Source organism: Bos indicus, chromosome 12 (genome assembly GCF_029378745.1).
Source record: "Bos indicus isolate NIAB-ARS_2022 breed Sahiwal x Tharparkar chromosome 12, NIAB-ARS_B.indTharparkar_mat_pri_1.0, whole genome shotgun sequence".
NCBI classification, from domain to species: Eukaryota; Metazoa; Chordata; class Mammalia; order Artiodactyla; family Bovidae; genus Bos; species Bos indicus.
This window is the reverse complement of record NC_091771.1, coordinates 69,537,857-69,559,707: the sequence shown is the minus strand read 5'-3', so window position 1 is coordinate 69,559,707 and position 21,851 is coordinate 69,537,857. Positions and strand designations below refer to the sequence as shown.

The window sequence follows — 21,851 nt, the reverse complement described above, 5'->3', positions numbered from 1 at the left end:
ATTCCAAATGAGGAAAGGAGTACACCAAAGCTGTATATCGTCACCCTGCTTATTTAACTTATATGCAGAGTAAGGCTGCTTAGAACCCAAAAGACTCCAGTTTCTGGAGGAACCAGCCCCCCACCTCAAAAAAGGAAAACTATTTCATTTTATTCACAGAGGGATAATTTACCAAATTGCTATAAGTCATGAGTAACTTGAGGGGAAGGGCTTCCCTATATCTGGAAAACAGATCAAAACCAATAGCATTCCAGAAAAAAAAAGAACATAAACATTATAACCACATTCACCAGTTTACTTGGTAATCAATACCTTTGTTAATTCTTTAGACGCCATCACATTTTCCATTAGGATTTTTAATGTGGTACCAGTTCAGCAGTATCATTTGAAATTTATCAGAGACCTGCACTTGTCAAAAAGTCCTATGAAGCTTCTTGAAGATGAAGCACTTTTGCCAAAGCATCAGAACTGTCTATAAATAATAGAGTTAAAAGGCACAGTTAAACACCTAATTACAATGTAATAACTAGATTATGACTAGTAACATTTTATCAGAAGATACTCAAATTTTAGAACCTATATATAATTTCTGTGATATTTATATTAATAATATTTATTCATACTATATAATCTTAGGGGGTTAACATTCATTTGACAATGCTTCCTGTGTAATTTAACATACAAACAAATCCTAGTTAAAATTTTCTTCTCTGAGATGGTTCAGAGGCTCTCTGAAGCAACTGAAAGTTAGCTGAAGTCAAAAGACCTTTGGAATTTGGCAGTATGTTTGTGAAAAATATCAAAAAGTTTTCAAAACATTTGGTCAGATAGAATCATAATCCACTGTGCCCAGCAATCCCACTACTGGACATATATCCTGAGAAAACCGTAACTGAAAAAGACACATGTATTCCAATGTTCACTGCAGCACTATTAACAATGGATAGAACATGGAAGCAACCTAAATGTCCATCAACAGATGAATAGATAAAGAAGTTGTGGTACATATATGCAATGGAATATTACTCAGCCATAAAAAGGAACACATTTGAGGCTATTCTAATGAGGTGGATGAACCCAGAGCCTGTTATGCAGAGTGAAGTCAGAAAGAGGAAAACAAATATCATATTTTAATGCATATGTATATGGAATCTACAAAGATGGTACTGATGACCTATTTGCAAGGCAGAAATGGAGACACAGACATAGAAAACAGACTTGTGGTCAAAGTGGGGGAAGGAGAGGACGGGACTAGTTGAGAGAATAACAAGGAAACAGATATATTACCATATGTAAAATAGATAACCAGTGGGAATTTACTGTATGACAACTCAGGGAGCTCAACCTGGTGCTCTGTGTCAACCTAGAGGGGTGGATGCAGTGGGAGGTAGGAGAGAGGTTCAAGAGGAAGGGAACATATATATACCTATGGCTGATTCATGTTGATGTACGGCACAAACCAACACGATATTGTAAAGCAATTATCCTCCAATCAAAAATAAATAATTAAGCTGTGGTACATATACACAATGGAGTATTACTCAGCCATTAAAAAGAATACATTTGAATCAGTTCTAATGAGGTGGATGAAACTGGAGCCTATTATACAGAGTGAAGTAAGCCAGAAGGAAAAACACCAATACAGTATACTAACGCATATATATGGAATTTAGAAAGATGGTAACGATAACCCTGTATACGAGACAGCAAAAGAGACAATGATGTATAGAACAGGCTTATGGACTCTGTGGGAGAGGGAGAGGGCGGGAAGATTTGGGAGAATGGCATTGAAACATGTGAAATGTCATGTATGAAACAAGATGCCAGTCCAGGTTCAATGCACGATGCTGGATGCTTGGGGCTGGTGCACTGGGACAACCCAGAGGGATGGTATCGGGAGGGAGGAGGGAGGAGGGTTCAGGATGGGGAACACATGAGAAATAAATAAATAAATAAATAAAATAAAAAATAAAAAAATAAATAATTTTAAAAAAGGATCCTAGGCCACTGTGAATATTTACAAACACATACAGATCATTTAAAGGCAAGGAAATTCACAAAATCTGTTGTCAAAAGCAGTATTCTAAGTAAAACTTAATTTCTTAGCAGAGTGGAAACAAATCTAGTACTGTACCAGCCTAATTTTAATAATAAAATCCATTTACTTAATTAAGTTTAACCTAACCTCAGCTCAACCATGTACAAAACTCCTTTTTCTACTCAAAACATATTTCCTACTATATACTGAAATGTTTCTTTTATTATTTTTAGCAGCTTTAGTCACATATTTAAAATAGAATCCTCAACTCTTAAAAATCTTATTAATTCCTAGTGAAAACCAAGTGGCAAGTAATTGTGAACTGTTTGTCATACCAGCACTTCCTGATTGGAAACTTATGCTTTAGTTTTCCTTTCCTAACAAGGCAAATAAACGTAGGTCAACTTAGACCTGCCCAGCAACAAATGTTCCAATATTTTATCCTATTTGAAATGGCACAGATAGTCAATGAATTCTTATCAATCAGCTTTAGTTTCAGGTTATCAAAATCTGAAGGGATTTGAGATGACATTTTCAAAACATAAGTATTGCTATACAGTTTACCTTTTATCATATCAAGTTATTTTTCTTGATGACAAATGCCTATGTTAATCAAACTAACAAGCTTAAGCTAGCTTCAATAGTACATGATTCAGTACTAAATATTCCCCAGATCATGTGAACCTGCAATATATTTGGCTGATGTTTTAAAGATTTGCAAGTAGTATTTAATTTGTAAGGGTTTACTTTTAAGTCAGTTAAGTAGAGCTCATTTACAAATTAATTTTTACATAAGGACGAAACCAGAGATCTCAGTTTTTCTGCTTGAGTTTAAAAAGGCCTTTCTCTTAAAACCTCCCTGGCCCAGTGTTAAGAATCTGCCTGCCAGTGCAGGAAACAGGAGTTTGATCCCTAGTCCAGGAACTAAGATCCCACATGCTGTGGGGCAACTAAGCCTGAGCATCACAGCTACTGAGCCTGCCTGCTACAACAACTCGCATGCCCTAGAACCTGTGTTCCACAACAGAAGAAGCCACCACCATGAGAAGCCCATGCACCACAGCTCAAATCATCCCCTGCCCACTGCAATTAAAGAAAGCTCACATGTAGCAACAAAGATCCCATATGCCGCAACAAAGACCCAGAACAGCCAAATAAATAAATAAATATAAATAACTTGCTAAAAAAAATTTTTAAGGCCTTTCTCTATTTTTTCTCCTTGAAAGCCCAAGTAGATTATTTACCTCTCACAGTGAGGTAGAAATTGCTAGGCAGTCAGTGTAGGTCTGAGACCTCAGTTCCTTTTTTTAATTGCAACCCTCTCAAATAAACATCTCAACCCATTAACCTAAAGCCATACTTGTTGTTCCAGTTTCCATGCATCCAAAAGAATACCACCTCAGTCTGGTTGGTCATAAAATATCCAGACCCAAGACAGGACAATCATTAGTGCTGTCCAATTTATCAAGAAGAAAAATACCAGATGGACCATTAACTCTTAACCCATACATCTGGTCCTTAAACAGTGGCCTGGGGTCATGAGAAAGAATCATAGGAATGGCGACTCAATGTCTAAAAAAACTGAAAAACTGGGGATCAAAAAATACCATAAAGATGACAAAGTGTACATAGTGGCCTTCAAACTGATTGGTCAGAGATTACATACGTCAGGGACATGAGCCAACCAAAAAGGAACAGATCAATACTAATAAAGACATAAACTGCTATAATTCTCACCTTTTGGGGAACTTCACCCATTCTCAGTGTCTATGCTGGGGCTTTGTACTTCTCTTTACCTTAAAATAAATCCTGCTTGTTTGCTACCATGAGTGTTTGCATGTTCGTGAAGTTCATTCTTGGGCTCCATGAACAAGAACTCAGATTCCCATTTCAAAGGTACAGGGAGAAATACAAACTCCTTTTATTAATGGAAACTGAAGAGTTTCCAGCTCTACAAAAATACCCGCTAGGGGGATTATAAGACAGAACAGAGCTTTGATCATCCATACTTAATTATCCACAGCTAGTGTTATTACTGGAGAAGGGAATGTCAACCGACTCCAGTACTCTTGCCTGGAAAATCCCATGGACGGAGGAGCCTGGCAGGCTGCAGTCCATGGGGTCGCTAAGAGTCAGACATGACTGGGCAACTTCACTTTCACTTTTCACTTTCATGCATTGGAGAAGGAAATGGCAACCCACTCCAGTGTTCTTGCCTGGAGAATCCCAGGGATGGGGGAGCCTGGTGGGTTGCCATCTATGGGGTCTCACAGAGTTGGACATGACTGAAGCGACTTAGCAGCAGCAGCAGCAGTGTTATTACTATCAAATATCAAACAAACAATTCAAAGAGGTGTCTCAGGGTCACAGTTTCCTAGTCCAAAATTAGAACTCCTCACCTTCCTATTTCCAAGCACATACACTTTGAAACTCAAAAACAGAACATGCTTGGAGAGTTCCTTGCCCTGCTATTGCAGCAAAAGTAGAAATGAAGTTTTCCCTCTCCTGAAAAGAAGGGAAGTAAGAACAGTGAACAGTCTAGGGAAGAAACATGGACAGGCCTGGAAGAGTTAATCACTTCCAGTTTTACTTTAACTGTTACTACATAGCAAACACCCTCTTCCAACAACACAAGAGAAGACTCTACACATGGACATCACCAGATGGTCAACACCGAAATCAGATTGATTATATTCTTTGCAGCCAAAGATGGAGAAGCTCTATACAGTCAGCAAAAACAAGACCAGGAGCTGACTGTGGCTCAGACCATGAACTCCTTATTGCCAAAATTCAGACTTAAATTGAAGAAAGTAGGGAAAACCACTAGACCATTCAGGTATGACCTAAATCAAATTCCTTATGATTATACAGTGGAAGTGAGAAATAGATTTAAGGGCCTAGATCTGATAGATAGAGTGCCTGATGAACTATGGAATGAGGTTCGTGACATTGTACAGGAGACAGGGATCAAGACCATCCCCATGGAAAAGAAATGCAAAAAAGCAAAATGGCTGTCTGGGGAGGCCTTACAAATAGCTGTGAAAAGAAGAGAAGTGAAAAGCAAACGAGAAAAGGAAAGATATAAGCATATGAATGCAGAGTTCCAAAGAATAACAAGAAGAGATAAGAAAGCCTACCTCAGCAATCAATACAAAGAAATAGAGGAAAACAACAGAATGGGAAAGACTAGAGATCTCTTCAAGAAAATTAGAGATACCAAGGGAACATTTCATGCAAAGATGGGCTCAATAAAGGACAGAAATGGTATGGACCTAACAGAAGCAGAAGATATTAAGAAGAGGTGGCAAGAATACACAGAAGAACTGTACAAAAAAGATCTTCATGACCCAGATAATCATGATGGTGTGATCACTCACCTAGAGCCTGGCATCCTGGAATGTGAAGTCAAGTGGACCTTAGAAAGCATCACTACAAACAAAGCTAGTGGAGGTGATGGAATTCCAGTTGAGCTATTTCAAATCCTGAAAGATGATGCTGTGAAAGTGCTGCACTCAAAATGCCAGCAAATTTGGAAAAGTCAGCAGTGGCCACAGGACTGGAAAAGGTCAGTTTTCATTCCAATCCCAAAGAAAGGCAATGCCAAAGAATGTTCAAACTACCGCATAATTGCACTCATCTCACATGCTAGTAAAGTAATGCTCAAAATTCTCCAAGCCAGGCTTCAGCAATTATGTGAACCGTGAACTTCCAGATGTTCAAGCTGGTTTTAGAAAAGGCAGAGGAACCAGAGATCAAATTGCCAACATCCTCTGGATCATCGAAAAAGCAAGAGAGTTCCAGAAAAACATCTATTTCTGCTTTATTGACTATACCAAAGTCTTTGACTGTGTGGATCACAATAAACTGTGGAAAATTCTGAAAGAGATGGGAATACCAGATCACCTGACCTGCTTTTTGAGAAATCTGTATGCAGGTCAGGAAGCAACAGTTAGAACTGGACATGGAACAACAGACTGGTTCCAAATAGGAAAAGGAGTACATCAAAGCTGTATATTGTCACCCTGTTTATTTAACTTATATGCAGAGTACATCATGAGAAACGCTGGACTGGAGGAAACACAAGCTGGAATCAAGATTGCCAGGAGAAATATCAATAACCTCAGATATGCAGATGACACCACCCTTACGGCAGAAAGTGAAGAGGAACTAAAAAGCCTCTTGATGAAAGTGAAAGTGGAGAGTGAAAAAGTTGGCTTAAAGCTCAACATTCAGAAAACGAAGATCATGGCATCCAGTCCCACCACTTCATGGGAAATAGATGGGGAAACAGTGGAAACAGTGTCAGACTTTATTTTTCTGGGCTCCAAAATCACTGCAGATGGTGATTGCAGCCATGAAATTAAAAGACGCTTACTCCTTGGAAGAAAGGTTATGACCAACCTAGATAGCATATTGAAAAGCAGAGACATTACTTTGCCAACAAAGATTCGTCTAGTCAAGGCTATGGTTTTTCCAGTGGTCATGTATGAATGTGAGAGTTGGACTGTGAAGAAGGCTGAGCGCTGAAGAATTGATGATTTTGAACTGTGGTATTGGAGAAGTCCTTTGAGAGTCCCTTGAACTGCAAGGAGATCCAACCAGTCCATTCTGAGGGAGATCAGCCCTGGGATTTCTTTGGAAGGAATGATGCTGAAGCTGAAACTCCAGTACTTTGGCCACCTCACGCTAAGAGTTGACTCATTGGCAAAGACTCTGATGCTGGGAGGGATTGGGGGCAGGAGGAGAAGGGGACGACAGAGGATGAGATGGCTGGATGGCATCACTGACTCGATGGACATGAGTCTGAGTGAACTCCGGGAGTTGGTGATGGACAGGGAGGCCTGGCGTGCTGCGATTCATGGGGTCACAAAGAGTCGGACACGACTGAGCAATTGAACTGAACTGAACTGAACCTGTAGTGTAACCAGAAGCCAACCTATCACTCCCTGCTGCTGCTGCTGCTGCTGCTGCTAAGTCGCTTCAGTCGTGTCCGACTCTGTGTGACCCCATAGACGGCAGCCCACCAGGCCCTACCGTCCCTGGGATTCTCCAGGCAAGAGTACTGGAGTGGGTTGCCATATCCTCCTCCAATGCATGAAAGTGTAAAGTGAAAGTGAAGTCGCCCAGTCATGTCCGACTCTTAGCGACCCCATTGACTGCAGCCTACCAGGCTCCTCCATCCATGGGATTTTCCAGGCAAGAGTACTGGAGTGGGTTGCCATTGCCTTCTCTGTATCACCCCCTAATACTAGGTAAATTACATCCTGCAGTTGGTATTTGCTCTCCCTAACCTCTCTTACGGAAAACTACCCTTTACAGTTGTTTGCATTTCAGAAAGAAGACTGCAGGCCAAAAATCCAAGACAAGTGGACCCCTGTTACCAGGCTGCCTGATGCCAGCTGTGACTGTTTTGAAATAATACAGGAAGAAAAAAATGCAAAAACTTCATTGTGCTGTTTGTGTTCAGTCATGTCCGACTCCTTGCAAACCCATAATCTATGGCCCACCAGGCTCCTCTGTCCATGGAGTTTTCCAGGCAGGAATGTAGAATGAATTTCCATTTCCTACTCTAGGGGATCTTCCTGACCCAGGGATCAAACCCACCTGTCTTGCATCTCCTGCATTGGCAGGCAGATTCTTTACCACTGCACCACCTTGGAAGCCCAAAAACATCATTACTCTGAACTTTATCATTTAGCCTAAGACCACAAGAGCCAGGCTATATAAAGTTTCTTGGTTCCCCGGGGTGGGGGTACATGGTTCTTGAGGCATTAGCCTGCTGTGTTCTCCCCTCTGCTGGCTGATTTTTAAAGCCATCTTTCTATTCCCTCCAAACTCTTTCTCCATATTTTTTTATTTGGCATCAGTAGGCAGAGAAAGCCAAGATTTTGGCTATAACACTGCCTGAAATTAAGGAGACAGTTGTCTACTTTGTTACCATTTAAGGTAACCTATCCATATTCCTTCCTCTAGGCCCCTCTTTCCTTAAGGGCCACCAAATGACCCAGAAATGCAGCTACACAAATTGAACACCACAATGGAAAGAAGCATAGGAACTCCCATCCCCCTGGGGTCCCCTAGGTGGTCCCATAAAAAGGAAATATCAGAATATGTAGGAAAGATGCAAAGATTGGGTTCTCAGCACAAAAAATCTAATAATCACCCAAGTGTGATCAAAGCCCAAAGGCTGAGACCCACCTAGTTAATAGTCTCAGCTACTACATGGAAAACTGAAGTTTCAGGGACTTCCCTGGTGGGTCAATGGTTAAGAGTCTGAACTTCCACTGCAGGGAGTGTGGGTTCAATCCCTGGTTGGGGAACTAAAATCCCAGCAGGCCCTACAGCGTGGCCTAAGAGAGTGGGAGAAGAGTTTCACCTCTGAACCCTTTTTCATCTGTGTTTCCTCCCAGCTCAAGGACCTTCAGTGCTTTCAAGATCAAAGGACTCCAGGGCAGGACTATAATAGGGAAGAAAAAATTGGATTCCATGATAGATCTATTTCTTTTATTTTAACCTTTGTATTCTATTGATTTTGCTACAAGTTAATCAGGAAAGGGATATCTATAGCTCAAAGTATACATAATGTCCCCTCAAGCCTTTTAATGTTAAACTAAAATACCTTTGTTTAGCTCACAGGAAACATCCTGACCCAGACCATCTATGAATGGCTGCAGGACAAAAGATATTAACACCTCCCCTCTCAGAGGAAACCAGGAGATATTTGCAATAACTTATGACCTTTGGGGGTTTCCCAGGTGGCTCAGTGATAAAGAAACCACCTGCCAATGCAGAAGGTGTGCATTTGATCCCTGGGTGGGGAAGATCCTGTGGAGAAGGAATGGCAACCCTCTCCAGTATTCTTGCCTAGGAAATCACATGGACAGAGGAGCCTGGCGGGCTACAGTCCATGGGGTCACGAAAGAGTCAGACATGACTTAGCAACTCAACAACAACAAATGGCCTTTCTACTTTATCTCCTCACTTCCCTCCTTTTTGTTCTGTAAAAGAAACTAGTGTCCAGAACTTGGTAAGATGGTTTTCTAGGACATTAACCTTCAGTCTACTCAGACTTCTGACTTTCCAAATAAAGTGACTAATCCTTGTCCAAACAATCCCTCTCCCAATTTACTGGCCTGTCCTGGGGCAAGGAGAAGGACGTCTAACTAGGTAGCAGGACCACCTGCTTCAAGACCACGTACCACTTCCCTAAAGGCTAGAAACAAGACCCCACAGGCTTGGGGACCCCATCCCCAGGGTTGTCCTCAAAGGAGGAAGCAGAAATACTAGCAGTTAAGGAAATACTCAGTCGTGTCAGACTCTTTGCGACCCCGTGGACTGTAGCCTTACAGGCTCCCCTATCCATGGGATTCTCCAGGCAAGAACACTGGAGTGGGTTGCCATTTCCTACTACAAATTAAGGAAAGGGGTTGGTCAAATACATTCTTCAGTAGTGGCTATGTGTCCCAGGCAAAAGCAAAACATGTTCAAGAATACTGTTCCCATTCGTTAAATACAAAATAACTGTTTCACCCACATGAAATTTGCCACAACCAAATACCAGGATGCACAGTAACAGGTGTACCGGGAGAGAGGGAGATACGGTCATAGACACAGGGACGAAGGGTCCCAGTGAAGTTGGAACTCAGCTGTCACCTAAGGAATATGGGAAAAGGTGGAGACATTACTGGAAGGTGACAACAGTTCAGGGCACTAATTAGATAAAGGAAGCTGTTCATAAGCTGCTTGCTTGGAGGGTAAACGAGTGCAACTTTAGTTCAGAACTGCGAACTCCGGAGCTGTAACTGGGGAAGCCGGCTAAGGATGGAGTGTGAGGATCCAGTCCTTCTCCAGTTGGGCGATGACTCTCCCAGGGCAGCATCCCAAGCCTCCCGCTCCCGGGCACTGGAGGCTAGCGGGGCTTCGAGTGGAAAGAGATGCGCCCCAGTCATCAGGTCCCTGGCACCCTCCCCACCTCCGTCAGGTTCCCGCCCACCGCGCGCGCCCAGGTGCAGGCAGAAATCACCCCGCCTGCGTGGGAGGGCTCCACCAAAGGCAAGAAGCCGGGCAGTAAGAGCGCCAGCGGAAAGCGCTCCCTCGTCCCGACCATCGGTCCCGGGAAAAGCGCCTGCAGCGTTAAGTTCGGCAGCGCGTCTCAGCTCAGGCAGTGCGCTCACCAGAATACCAGGCGTGAGCAGAGGTTCGCGTCCTGCAGCGGGTTGGGCTTCCCCTCCGGGAACACCTGCAACATCTTGCTGGCCGAGGGTGTGGGTGCGAGTCGTGGCCGTCCTTGCAATCGCTGCCGCTGTTCCTGTAGGGCCGGACAGAGACGTTGGCGACCTGGCCGCCTCTCCAGTCTGCTTGGCGTGAACTGAGAACCACCTGCGTCTCTGGGAGTGGAGTGCCAGCTGCCTGTTGGCCCCCCTCCCAGCCCCCCTCTCTCCAGGTCGCCCGCTACGCGCCTCTGCCACAGCTGAGGTGTGCCTGGGGCCGGGAGCGATGGGAGCGCCCCCACCCCCTACCCCCAGGCTAGGGAGGACACTGCAAGGAGCCACGCAGGTGGAAGGTAAGGCCATGAGGGCAGCTGGCAGAGGTGGGTAAGTGAATTACCCGCCACACTGGGTCCTGCCGGACGCCCCAACCTACTCATCTGACTTCAGACTCTAGCAAAATGCTTGCTGTGAACCCAGGCACCCACCGAGGAGGTGCAGAGGGAGCATAGACTTCGCCACCGCCCCTAACCGCCCCCCTCCCCCGCCCGCTGCTTAGAAATGCCCCTTTCAGCTGTGGATAAGACCTAGAGAAAGCTGGTAAAAGGAAATAGCAGCCCGACCTCTGGGCAAGCTGCCCTCATCAGTACCAAAAAAGGGCACTGTGGGAGAACTGTAGGGGAGCAGCACCTTTCCCAGGGTATGTGCGCCTCCCCACGCCCTTTTCCTCTGCCTGTCTCTTGTTATAGAAAAGCTTTACTCTCCTAGGCCTTCCCTGAGTCACAAAAGGCCAACTCAGGATTAATGATTAAAAGAATGTGAACATATTGTCAAAAAATATTTAAACAGTAGATCAGCCATGTAACAGTCTATAGCTCCTCCCTGAAGAACCTAGTAACAGTGTCTGATGCATATCTTGAGTTGTTTTGCTAAAAACTCCACCAGATGCAGTTAACTGCAAAAACCCTGACCAGCGGGAGCCTAAGGATTGATGATGCTAAACCCTGTGACACTAGCTTTGTTACCAACCAATTAAAGAATAGAGCAATAGCTGATCACACACCCTGGACTCTCTCCCTCACTGTGCTTTTAAAGAGCCTCCCCTGAAATCCATCAGAGAGTTCAGCTCTTTTGAGCATGAACCGCCTGTACTCCTTGCTTTGGCCCTTAGAGTAAATCTTTCTCTGCTCTGAACTGCTATTTTTTTGGTTTGTTTGGCCTCTTTGCCTCCAGCTTAGTAACTTGGGTTATACACAACTTATGGCCAAGCATTTGACCTCAAACAACAGCAGGGTTTAACACAATTTATTTGTCGAGCTACAAACACCTAAGGAAAGGTAACAGAAGGTTAGAAAAGCTCAAATGATTTTGGAAGATGAAACCACGCAGTTATTGGGAAAGGCTTTTGGCATCTCACATGTTGTATTGTGTGGGGGATCTCTGTGAGTTTTTGCTGCCCTCTTGGATTGGGAAAGGAGAACATGGGGAGAGAGAGGCTGCCTTATGACTTCTTTCATCATGAGCTCAGGGCCTGGCAGAATAAGAGTGACATATGTTCTAGGGCACAGGTCGTATGCTTTTCTGGGGGCCTTACCTCATTTTAACTCTAACAATGCCCTATTCAAGAAAGTAGTATCATCGCTACTTTACAGATAAGAAAAATGAGGCTCAAGGACAGCACTTGTCCAAGGTCTTCAAACAAGTGAATGATGAATCCTAATTTAGACTCAAGTGAGATTCCAGCATGGTCTGTCTCACTGGAGGATGGACAGTGTGTGTGAAAAGTGTCTAGAATATGCTGTTTGAATGAGTGACTTCATAACTGAAAGAATAAGATCTTGGGCTCTCACTCAAATCTTTAGTTCTTTGTGTGGCTGTCTTACTAGCTCAGCAGCTTCCCTTCCCTTTCAACCTAAATGAAGAAAGATCAAAGTTTGTGGTGCTTATAACAAGATCACTTTATTATTCTTTGATAATTGCCCATCGACCTTGGCTAAAACATTGTTATTAATAATGGCTTTTAGCTTCAGCCATTCAAAAATAAGTATGTGCTACAGAACTGATGTACAGGAGTTAACAATACAGTACTGCATGCTTTTAATTTTCTAAGAGAGTACATCTTAAGTGTTCCCAACATAAAAAATAAAAAAAGGGAAAATGGATGAAGTGTGAAGTATTACATTTCACAATATACACATGTATCTAGTCATCAGACTACAACTTAACTATATACAATTTTTGACTCTCAATTATACCTCAATAAAGCTGGAAGGAAAATGGCTTTTGAGGAAGGCCTTAATGTATTCAAATACTTTTTAAATCAAATGTATAAGAATGGCAAAATGTTGATAATTTTAAATTAATGGACATGATAGGGGTTTACTATACTATTTTCTTGATATTTCATGCATGTATGAAATTTTCTGTTACAAAAAGGAAGACAATGAGAGCTGAAATTTGTAATTTTTCAATTACCTGCTTTCTGATGCTAGTTCTTTCTCAGATAACACAATCTACAACCTTTATAGTCAGTCCTCACATCTGATTTACAGTTCTCTTTGATGTTCTCTTTGACATTGCCTACATTTTCCAGCCTTGTGAATGCTACTAGTTCTACTTCAAAGATGAAGAAATTTCTTGCTGAAGATGGACGTTTAGTGACTTCCCTTGTCAGATTGCCCCAGACTGTTGTCTCCAGTCCCCACTACTATCTCAGGATCATAATTAGCCATCTCCAAACTGCTGAATACACTCAGTCCATTCTTTTGTTTTTTTTTAAATTAAGATCTTTTGAAACTTAGCATTTTTTCTAAACATTAACTAATATGCTTTTTAGTACAGATATTGAAAACCAGTGTTGAATTGTACAGAGAAGACTGTATATGAAGCCAGGGACCAGAGATCTTGATATTTTGCTTGTTATCTAAATTTCTCAGGTCTAAAATGAGAAACCTATATTTTTCCTACTTCCTACAGGGTTATTGTAAGCCTCAGAAATTGTGAGTATACTTTGTAAAAAACATTAGGTTTTAAGGCAATATACAAGAAAATGTGGGGTTTTTTAAATTATTATTCATTGAACAAATGAAGGCCTTCTAGGCACATGACCACTAGGCTAGGCACAAGCTTGTAAACATGGGGACGATGTCATAAGGCCTCTATCTGCAATTGTTTACTGACGTTAATGGACCAACTCAATGGATATGAGTTGGAGCAAGCTCTGGGAGATGGTAAAAGACAGGGAAGCCGGGTGTGATGCAGTCCATGGAGTCGCAAAGAGTTGGCCATGACTGAGCAACTGAACAACAACTGATCTTAAATGATTCAGTACTATAACTAAAAAGACAATAGCAAGTGGAAAGGATATAGAGAAACTGGAACCCTCATACACTGGTAGGAATGTAAAATGGTACAGCCACAAAGGTACCATATAACCTAGGAATACTACTCCTAGTTTTCTACCCAAGATAAATGAAAACCTATGTCTATACAAAAACCTTGATACAAAGTCATAGTAGCATTATTCAAAAAGAGTCAAAAAGTATACTAGGGGTGTGCAGAACCATGTGTACATCAACTGGTGAGTGGATAAATAAAATGTGATATTATATGCAATGGAATATTATTTGGCAAGATGGACATCCTAATGTATACTGCAACATAGATGAACACTGAAAACATTATGCTGAGTTAGTGAAGGCAAACACTGACTCTAGTGAGGATGATGAAACAACTTCTAAGGAGAGATTCAATCTTGTTGGACTTGATAATTCCTTCCCAAACAAACTTCAGGGACACATGATACAAATTTGTATCTGTGTAATCTATAAATTATTAAATGGTCTAAAGGATCCTGTCAAAAAGTCAAAAAAGCATGTTAAATCTAGAGTAGGTTTACAGTAGTGTCCAACTCTTTGCAACTACATGGACTGTAGCCCACCAGGCTCCTCTGTCCATGGGATTTTCCAGGCAAGAATACTGGAGTGGGTTGCCATTTCCTTCTCCAGGAGATCTTCCCAACCCAGGGACTGAACCCCTGTCTCCTAAGTCTCCTGCATTAGCAAGCAGACTCTACCACTAAGCCACCTAGAAAGTCCAGGTATAAGAGTGATAATATTAATAAAATGTTTCAGTTAAGACAGTGCTGGTCCTCAAGCATTTTTCTACCAAGGCACATAGGAGAGATGACATTCAGAATTTGAATATACTCCAGTGAATATCCACAGTTCTGAATATGGCAACAATTTCTTTGTTACTGCAACTTCTATCAATCTATCCACCTCTGTAAGCTCAAGAGTCAGCCCTCAAATCAAATATAGCCAATCATAATATACCATGTTCTTGTCCAGAGGGTTTGGCACAGAAATAACCTCGTGGCCCACACCAGACTAACTTGCTTTCCTCCTTGAGAATCTTTGTTTCTTTTCCTGAAGTTAGAAAGGGAAAGGCCTCTCTTTCATTTCTAATGAGGGAGTTATAAGGATATGACCAAACGCTGCTGGTAGCCATGTGCCCCATTTATGTGGAGATGCCTGAAAGAATAAAGCAGGTACTCAAGGGGAAGTCATACAGTCATGGCTATTTATTAAACACCTAATGTGTGCCAACAACTGTTCCAGGAGCAAGGGAAAGATAAGTGAACAGGACAAGTGGTTTAATGGAGTCTTGGTGGCATCAAGTCTCTGGGGCTCCTGAGGCTAAGGGGATCCTTGTTGGCTGATGTCACCTGGAGCAGAAGAAGCTGGAGTGGAAACTGTCACTTTCCAGCTTGTGTCCTCTGACATTCATTCAAAATTTAGGCAACTCACTGCTTACCTGCAGCTCTCTGCTGAAGAGCCTTTTTCTGACTGTGGGAGCACACTGCAGACATACGCAAGACAAGCCAAAACCCCTGGATTCAGCCCTCAAACAATGATGGATGGAGAGTGGGTAGATAAACGCCCCAGTGCTTTGCCTGTCAGTTGGAACAATTCTGTCTCCCAGGGTGACTCTGCAGGAAGGAGGCCAGTAATCCAAACAGTAACTTCCTTGTTAACACACTTTTTATTGATTTAATATCATTCTCTGTCTGACTTCTCCACTTCCTACAAATGTGTCCTGGGATCACTTCTAAATTAACTACGTTCACTCAAATCCTTGTCTCAGAGTTTATGGGAGGCCTAATTAAGAAACCTAACAGAAATGTCCTACTAAGAGCTGAAGAATTGTTCCTTCGCTTGCACTCATAAAAATCCTAACTATAATATAATAATTTATACTTTAAAAACTTAAAAAATCAATACAATATGATAATATAATTTATATTTTATAAATTTATTGAATGAGTTTAGGTTACAATAAACTGTGCTTTATGGAACACAGGAGCACTACTCACAATAGGATGCTGACCACTTGAAGTATGTCTACTGAAAACTGAGATATGAAATAATGGTAAACACAAAGAGCTTTAAAGACAGTATACAACATTTCCTTAGCACAGTGATGTTTACATTGAATACATGGAAAATAATATAATTTTGCACATGTTGGTTTAAACACTATTAAGTTTAAATTTTGGTGTTTTTTTGTGTTTGAATACAGGTACTAAAAAATTTTAAATTTCAGATGTGTTTCAATTTATTTTTCACTACAAAATTCTAAAATATACAATTCTATGTATATATTACGGAGAAGGCAATGGCACCCCACTCCAGTACTCTTGCCTGGAAAATCCCATGGACAGAGGGGCCTGGTGGGCTGCAGTTCATGGGGTCACTAAGAGTCGGACACGACTGAGCGACTTCACTTTGACTTTTCACTTTCATGCATTGGAGAAGGAAATGGCAACCCACTCCAGTGTTCTTGCCAGGAGAATCCCAGGGACGGGGGAGCCTGGTGGGCTGCCGTCTGTGGGGTCGCACAGAGTCAGACATGACTGAAGTGACTTAGCAGCAGCAGCATGTATATATTAAGGTTCTAACAACAAAATGAGGGTACCAATATTAGATAAGAAGCAACTGGGAAGGGTAACTGGCTTTGGGTCCCGACATGGTAGTTCTAGTCAGAAAGTCTCAGGTCAATCTTCATCAAAGGAGCTGTTCTGTAACGATACATTTAACCCCATGTTATGTATCCATACACAGTTTAGAATCCAACAAGGTAGTATAGCTTGCTTGTATCCCACAAGAGATGCCAATCTCCCTAGACTCATACCAAATTCTGGACCAAAAGATTGCACCCCTCTCACCAACAATGATGTGTATATATGCACATATCACTTAGCATTTTTCAGCAGTCATGAAACTTAGGTCTTGACTTGTTAATCCAAAGGCCCAGGGAGGCTATTTCTACCACAACTCTGTATGTCCTACAGGACTGTAACCATTACTCTGCTATCCTGAAACCACTTTTCTTATGTCACATTTAGAATTTCATCTTTCAGCTATCAAGCATTGCCACCCATCTCTGGCCATCAGTCTACTTGGTCAGTTTCCAGAAAACAGTCATCTCTGCTTATAACGGCACTTATCGGTAGATTCATTTGGGTGTTTTAATACATTTTCCTGGTTTCCTTAAAATAAATGAATAGAAGATGGATAAAATTTACATGATGATATTACCAACCATGCAATTAACACAAGATGGACAGAGCATGAAGTAGAAGAAAGGAGGTTCCTGTTCAGTCTGGTTTGGATGCTCATGGGAAGTAAGCCTGTTGATTATATGTTTAACTTTGAAGGGAAACAAACTGTTTGTTTCTGGTTTTTTTTTTAATCCATGGACTGCCAATAGCACATTTAATCATATTTGACAAAATTTGGAAGTGACCAAGATGATAGCCAGTAAGTAAATGGAGAAATAAACTGATCTATCCAGATATGGACTATTATTCCACACTAAAAAGAAATGAGCTGTGAAGTCAGAAAACCAATAGGAGGAAACTTAAATGCTATTACCAAGTGAAGGAAGCCCATTTGATACAGCCATGTGGTGTATGTATTTCTATCTGTATGACATCGTCAATAGGCGAAACTGTGGAGACAATGGAAGGATCCATAGTTGCCAGCAGGGGGTGGTGGGGCTGAGAAATGAATACGTGGAAGACAGAGGATCCTTCTTCCTGTAGCACAAAGAAAATGTTCTGTATAATACCAAAATTAGGGTAATGTCATTGTACATTTGTCCCGCCTCATAGAATGCACAACACCAAGAGTGAACCCTAATGTAAACCACGGTGTTTGGGGGACATTGACGAGTCAGTGTAGATTCACTAGCTGTAGCCGATCTCTCAGTCTGGTAGGGGACGCTGGTAATCAGTGGCTGTGGCGTGTGGGGACATGGATTAGGGGAAAACTCTGCACAGCCCCTCAAAGAAAAGAACACACAAAAGAAAGAAAAGTGAAAAAACAATCTATGAAATGCTGGTAATATATTGGTGAAGTTTATATATCCAAAATGTGAAGTGTTACATTACAGGATATGGAGAAGAAATTTTTTTAAGTCATAGACTGAAGGTCTATATTAACAAAATATCCCCCCATCGATCCCTTAGAGAATTTCATGGGCTTATACAAGATCTGATTAGAGCCACAGCTTTCTTCAACACAATCAAGAAAACTAGAGGGCCAAACTTAACCTTGCTCTTGTCAATTTTTAAAAAGAATTTATAAAACACTACCAAAATTATCCTCATAATCTCCTTTCCATCCCTTGCAAATCATCCTCTGTGGGCCATATCTCCTTCATCAAACTCTATTTCTGGGTTTATTAAATGTGACTTCCATTGAGCTAGGAGAAACAGAAGTTGAGCTAAGAAATACACTTATAAGATTAATTTGCAGATTTCCCTAGTGGCACGGTGGATAGAAATCTGCTTGCCAGTGCAGAGGACACAGGTTCAATACCCAGATTGGGAAAATTGTACATGCCGACAAGCAACTAAGTCCCTGCACCACAACCACTAAGCCCTCACTCTTGAGCCCATAAACCACAACTGCTGAGCCTGGGCAGTGCAACAACTGAAGTCCGCATGCCTACGGCCTGTGCTACCCAGCAAGAAAGGCAACAAGACAAACCCCTGCAATGAGAAGCCTACACAAGGCAACAAAGAGTAGCCCCCGATCCCTGCAAGCAGGAAAGAGCCAGCACAAAGCAACAAAGGCTCACCGCGGCCAAAACTTAATGAACAAAGTTTGGTTTTCAATTCACTAGCAGTGCCTGATTATTAATATTTAGTCTCTGTTTTTGGAGAAGGAAATGGCAACCCACTCCAGTATTCTTGCCTGGAGAATCCCAGGGACAGAGGAGCCTGGTGGGCTGCCGTCTATGGGGTCGCACAGAGTCGGACATGACTGAAGTGACTTAGCAGTCTCTGTTTTGGATATGCATAGATGTCTTATAGAACACTCAGCCCTTTAAAAGCTGAAGCACTCTTTCTCTACGTAAATAAATTTAGGATTCTTTTTGTTTTCCGAAAACAGACTACCCTTCATTCCGGTTAGACAGTCCACTTGCAACTGCATTCAGGGAAGCTGCAGGTACAAAAGTAGCAGATTGCATCTAAATGAAATGTGTGTGTCCTACCTTCACAGAGCTTACAGCGTGTACTGGGTCTGCAATTCCCATCCTTGGAGTCACACTTTGCCCAAAGGGTTTCATTATAATGTGGACAACAGAAATGAAGTCCATTATGTCTTAATATTAACACAAAAGTTGTTGACTTTTTTACTTGGCTTTTTTATAAAATGTGTTACTGACGTACCTCCATTCTTAGAGTATGCAGAACATGACAATCGTTATTGATTATTTGGTATCCTTGCCATAATAATGTATTGTGCCATTTGGAACAATATGCTAACAGCCTAATGTAGCACAGGTATAAGATTTATGGATTTACTTATTTACATTTGGTGCTGTTGCTGTTCAATGGCTAAGTCCTCTTTGACTCCTTGTGACCCCATGGACTGCAGCACCCCAGGCTTTCCTGTCCTTCACTATCTGCTGCATTTTGCTCAAACTCATGTCCATTGAGCAGTGACGTCATCCAACCACCTCATCCTCTGTCACCATCTTCTCCTCCTGCCCTGAATCCTTCCCAACATCAGGATCTTTTCCAGTGAGTCAGCTCTTCAATCAGGTGGCCAAGGTATCAGATCTTCAGCTTCATCATCAGTCCTCCCAGTGAATATTCAGGGTTGATTTCCTTTACGATTGACCGGTCCTTGCAGTCCAAGGGAGTCTCACGAGTCTTCTCCAACACCACAATTGGAAAGCATCAATTCTTCAGTGTTCAGCCTTCTGTATGGTCCAAACTCACTTAAACTCATGACTCCTGGAAAAACTATAGCTTTGACCATACAGACCTTTGTGGGCAAAGTGACATCTCTGTTTTTAGTACACTGTCTAAGTTTTTCAATGTATATCAGATCAGATCACATCAGTCGCTCAGTCGTGTCTGACTCTTTGTGACCCCATGAATCACAGCACGCCAGGCCTCCCTGTCTATCACCAACTCCTGGAGTTCACTCAGACTCACATCCATCAAGTCAGTGATGCCATCCAGCCATCTCATCCTCTGTCGTCCCCTTCTCCTCCTGCCCCCAATCCCTCCCAGCATCAGAGTCTTTGCCAATGAGTCAACTCTTCACATGAGGTGGCCAAAGTACCGGAGTTTCAACTTTAGCATCATTCCTTCCAAAGAAATCCCAGGGCTGATCTCCTTCAGAATGGACTGGTTGGATCTCCTTGCAGTCCAAGGGATTCTCAAGAGTCTTCTCCAACACCACAGTTAAAAAGCATCAATTCTTCGGTGCTCAGCCTTCTTCACAGTCCAACTCTCACATCCATACATGACCACTGGAAAAACCATAGCCTTGACTAGACAAACCTTTGTTGGCAAAGTAATATCTCTGCTTTTGAATATGCTATCTAGGTTGGTCATAACTTTCCTTCCAAGGAGTAAGCGTCTTTTAATTTCATGGCTGCAGTCACCATCTGCAGTGATTTTGGAGCCCAAAAAAATAAAGTCTGACACTATTTCCACTGTTTCCCCATCTATTTCCCATGAAGTGATGGGACCGGATGCCATGATCTTCATTTTCTGAATGTTGAGCTTTAAGCCAACTTTTTCACTCTCCTCTTTCACTTTCATCAAGAGGCTTTTTAGTTCCTCTTCACTTTCTGCCATAAGGGTGGTGTCATCTGCATATCTGAGGTTATTGATATTTCTCCCGGCAATCTTGATTCCAGCTTGTGTTTCTTCCAGTCCAGCGTTTCTCATGATGTACTCTGCATATAAGTTAAATAAACAGGGTGACAATATACAGCTTTGATGTACTCCTTTTCCTATTTGGAACCAGTCTGTTGTTCCATGTCCAGTTCTAACTGTTGCTTCCTGACCTGCATACAAATTTCTCAAGAGGCAGATCAGGTGGTCTGGTATTCCCATCTCTTTCAGAATTTTCCACAGTTTATTGTGATCCACACAGTCAAAGGCTTTGGCATAGTCAATAAAGCAGAAATAGATGTTTTTCTGGAACTCTCTTGCTTTTTCCATGATCCAGCAGATGTTGGCAATTTGATCTCTGGTTCCTCTGCCTTTTCTAAAACCAGCTTGAACATCAGGAAGTTCATGGTTCACATATTGCCAAAGCCTGGCTTGGAGAATTTTGAACATTACTTTACTAGCATGTGAGATGAGTGCAATTGTGTGGTAGTTTGAGCATTCTTTGGCATTGCCTTTCTTTGGGATTGGAATGAAAACTGACCTTTTCCAGTCCTGTGGCCACTACTGAGTTTTCCAAATTTGCTGGCATTTTGAGTGCAGCACTTTCACAGCATCATCTTTCAGGATTTGGAATAGCTCAACTGGATTCCATCACCTCCACTAGCTTTGTTCGTAGTGATGCTTTCTAAGGTCCACTTGACTTCACATTCCAGGATGCCTGGCTCTAGATGAGTGATCACACCATCGTGATTATCTGGGTCATGAAGATCTTTTTTGTACAGTTCTTCTGTGTATTCTTGCCATCTCTTCTTAATATCGTCTGCTTTTGTTAGGTCCATACCATTTCTGTCCTTTATCAAGCTCATCTTTGCATGAAATATTCCCTTGGTATCTCTGATTTTCTTGAAGAGATCCCTAGTCTTTCCCATTCTATTGTTTTCCTCTATTTCTTTGCATTGATCACTGAAGAAGGCTTTCTTATCTCTTCTTGCTATTCTTTGGAACTCTGCATTCAGATGTTTATATCTTTCCTTTTCTCCTTTGCTTTTCACTTCATTCTTTTCACAGCTATTTGTAAGCCCTCCCCAGACAGCCATTTTGCTTTTTTGCATTTCTTTTCCATGGGGATGGTCTTGATCCCTGTCTCCTGTACAGTGTCACAAACCTCATTCCATAGTTCATCAGGCACTCTATCAGATCTAGGCCCTTAACTTTATTTCTCACTTCCACTGTATAATCATAAGGGATTTGATTTAGGTCATACCTGAATGGTCTAGTGGTTTTCCCTACTTTCTTCAATTTCGGTCTGAATTTGGCAATAAGGAGTTCATGATCTGAGCCACAGTCAGCTCCTGGTCTTGTTTTTACTGACTGTATAGAGCTTCTCCATCTTTGGCTGCAA

At 42.0% G+C, this 21,851-nt stretch overlaps 1 protein-coding gene across 1 annotated transcript in view; it reads right to left on the bottom strand.

Moving 5' to 3' along the window:
• LOC109567079 (ATP-binding cassette sub-family C member 4-like) overlaps positions 1-3,796 on the bottom strand; it is a 160,055-nt gene extending 156,259 nt beyond the window's left edge. The window contains exon 1 of the mRNA XM_070799962.1: positions 3,776-3,796. Coding sequence (XP_070656063.1) covers positions 3,776-3,796 — 21 coding nt within the window. The remainder of the gene's footprint in view (positions 1-3,775) is intronic.
• Positions 3,797-21,851: the final 18,055 nt, after the last annotated feature.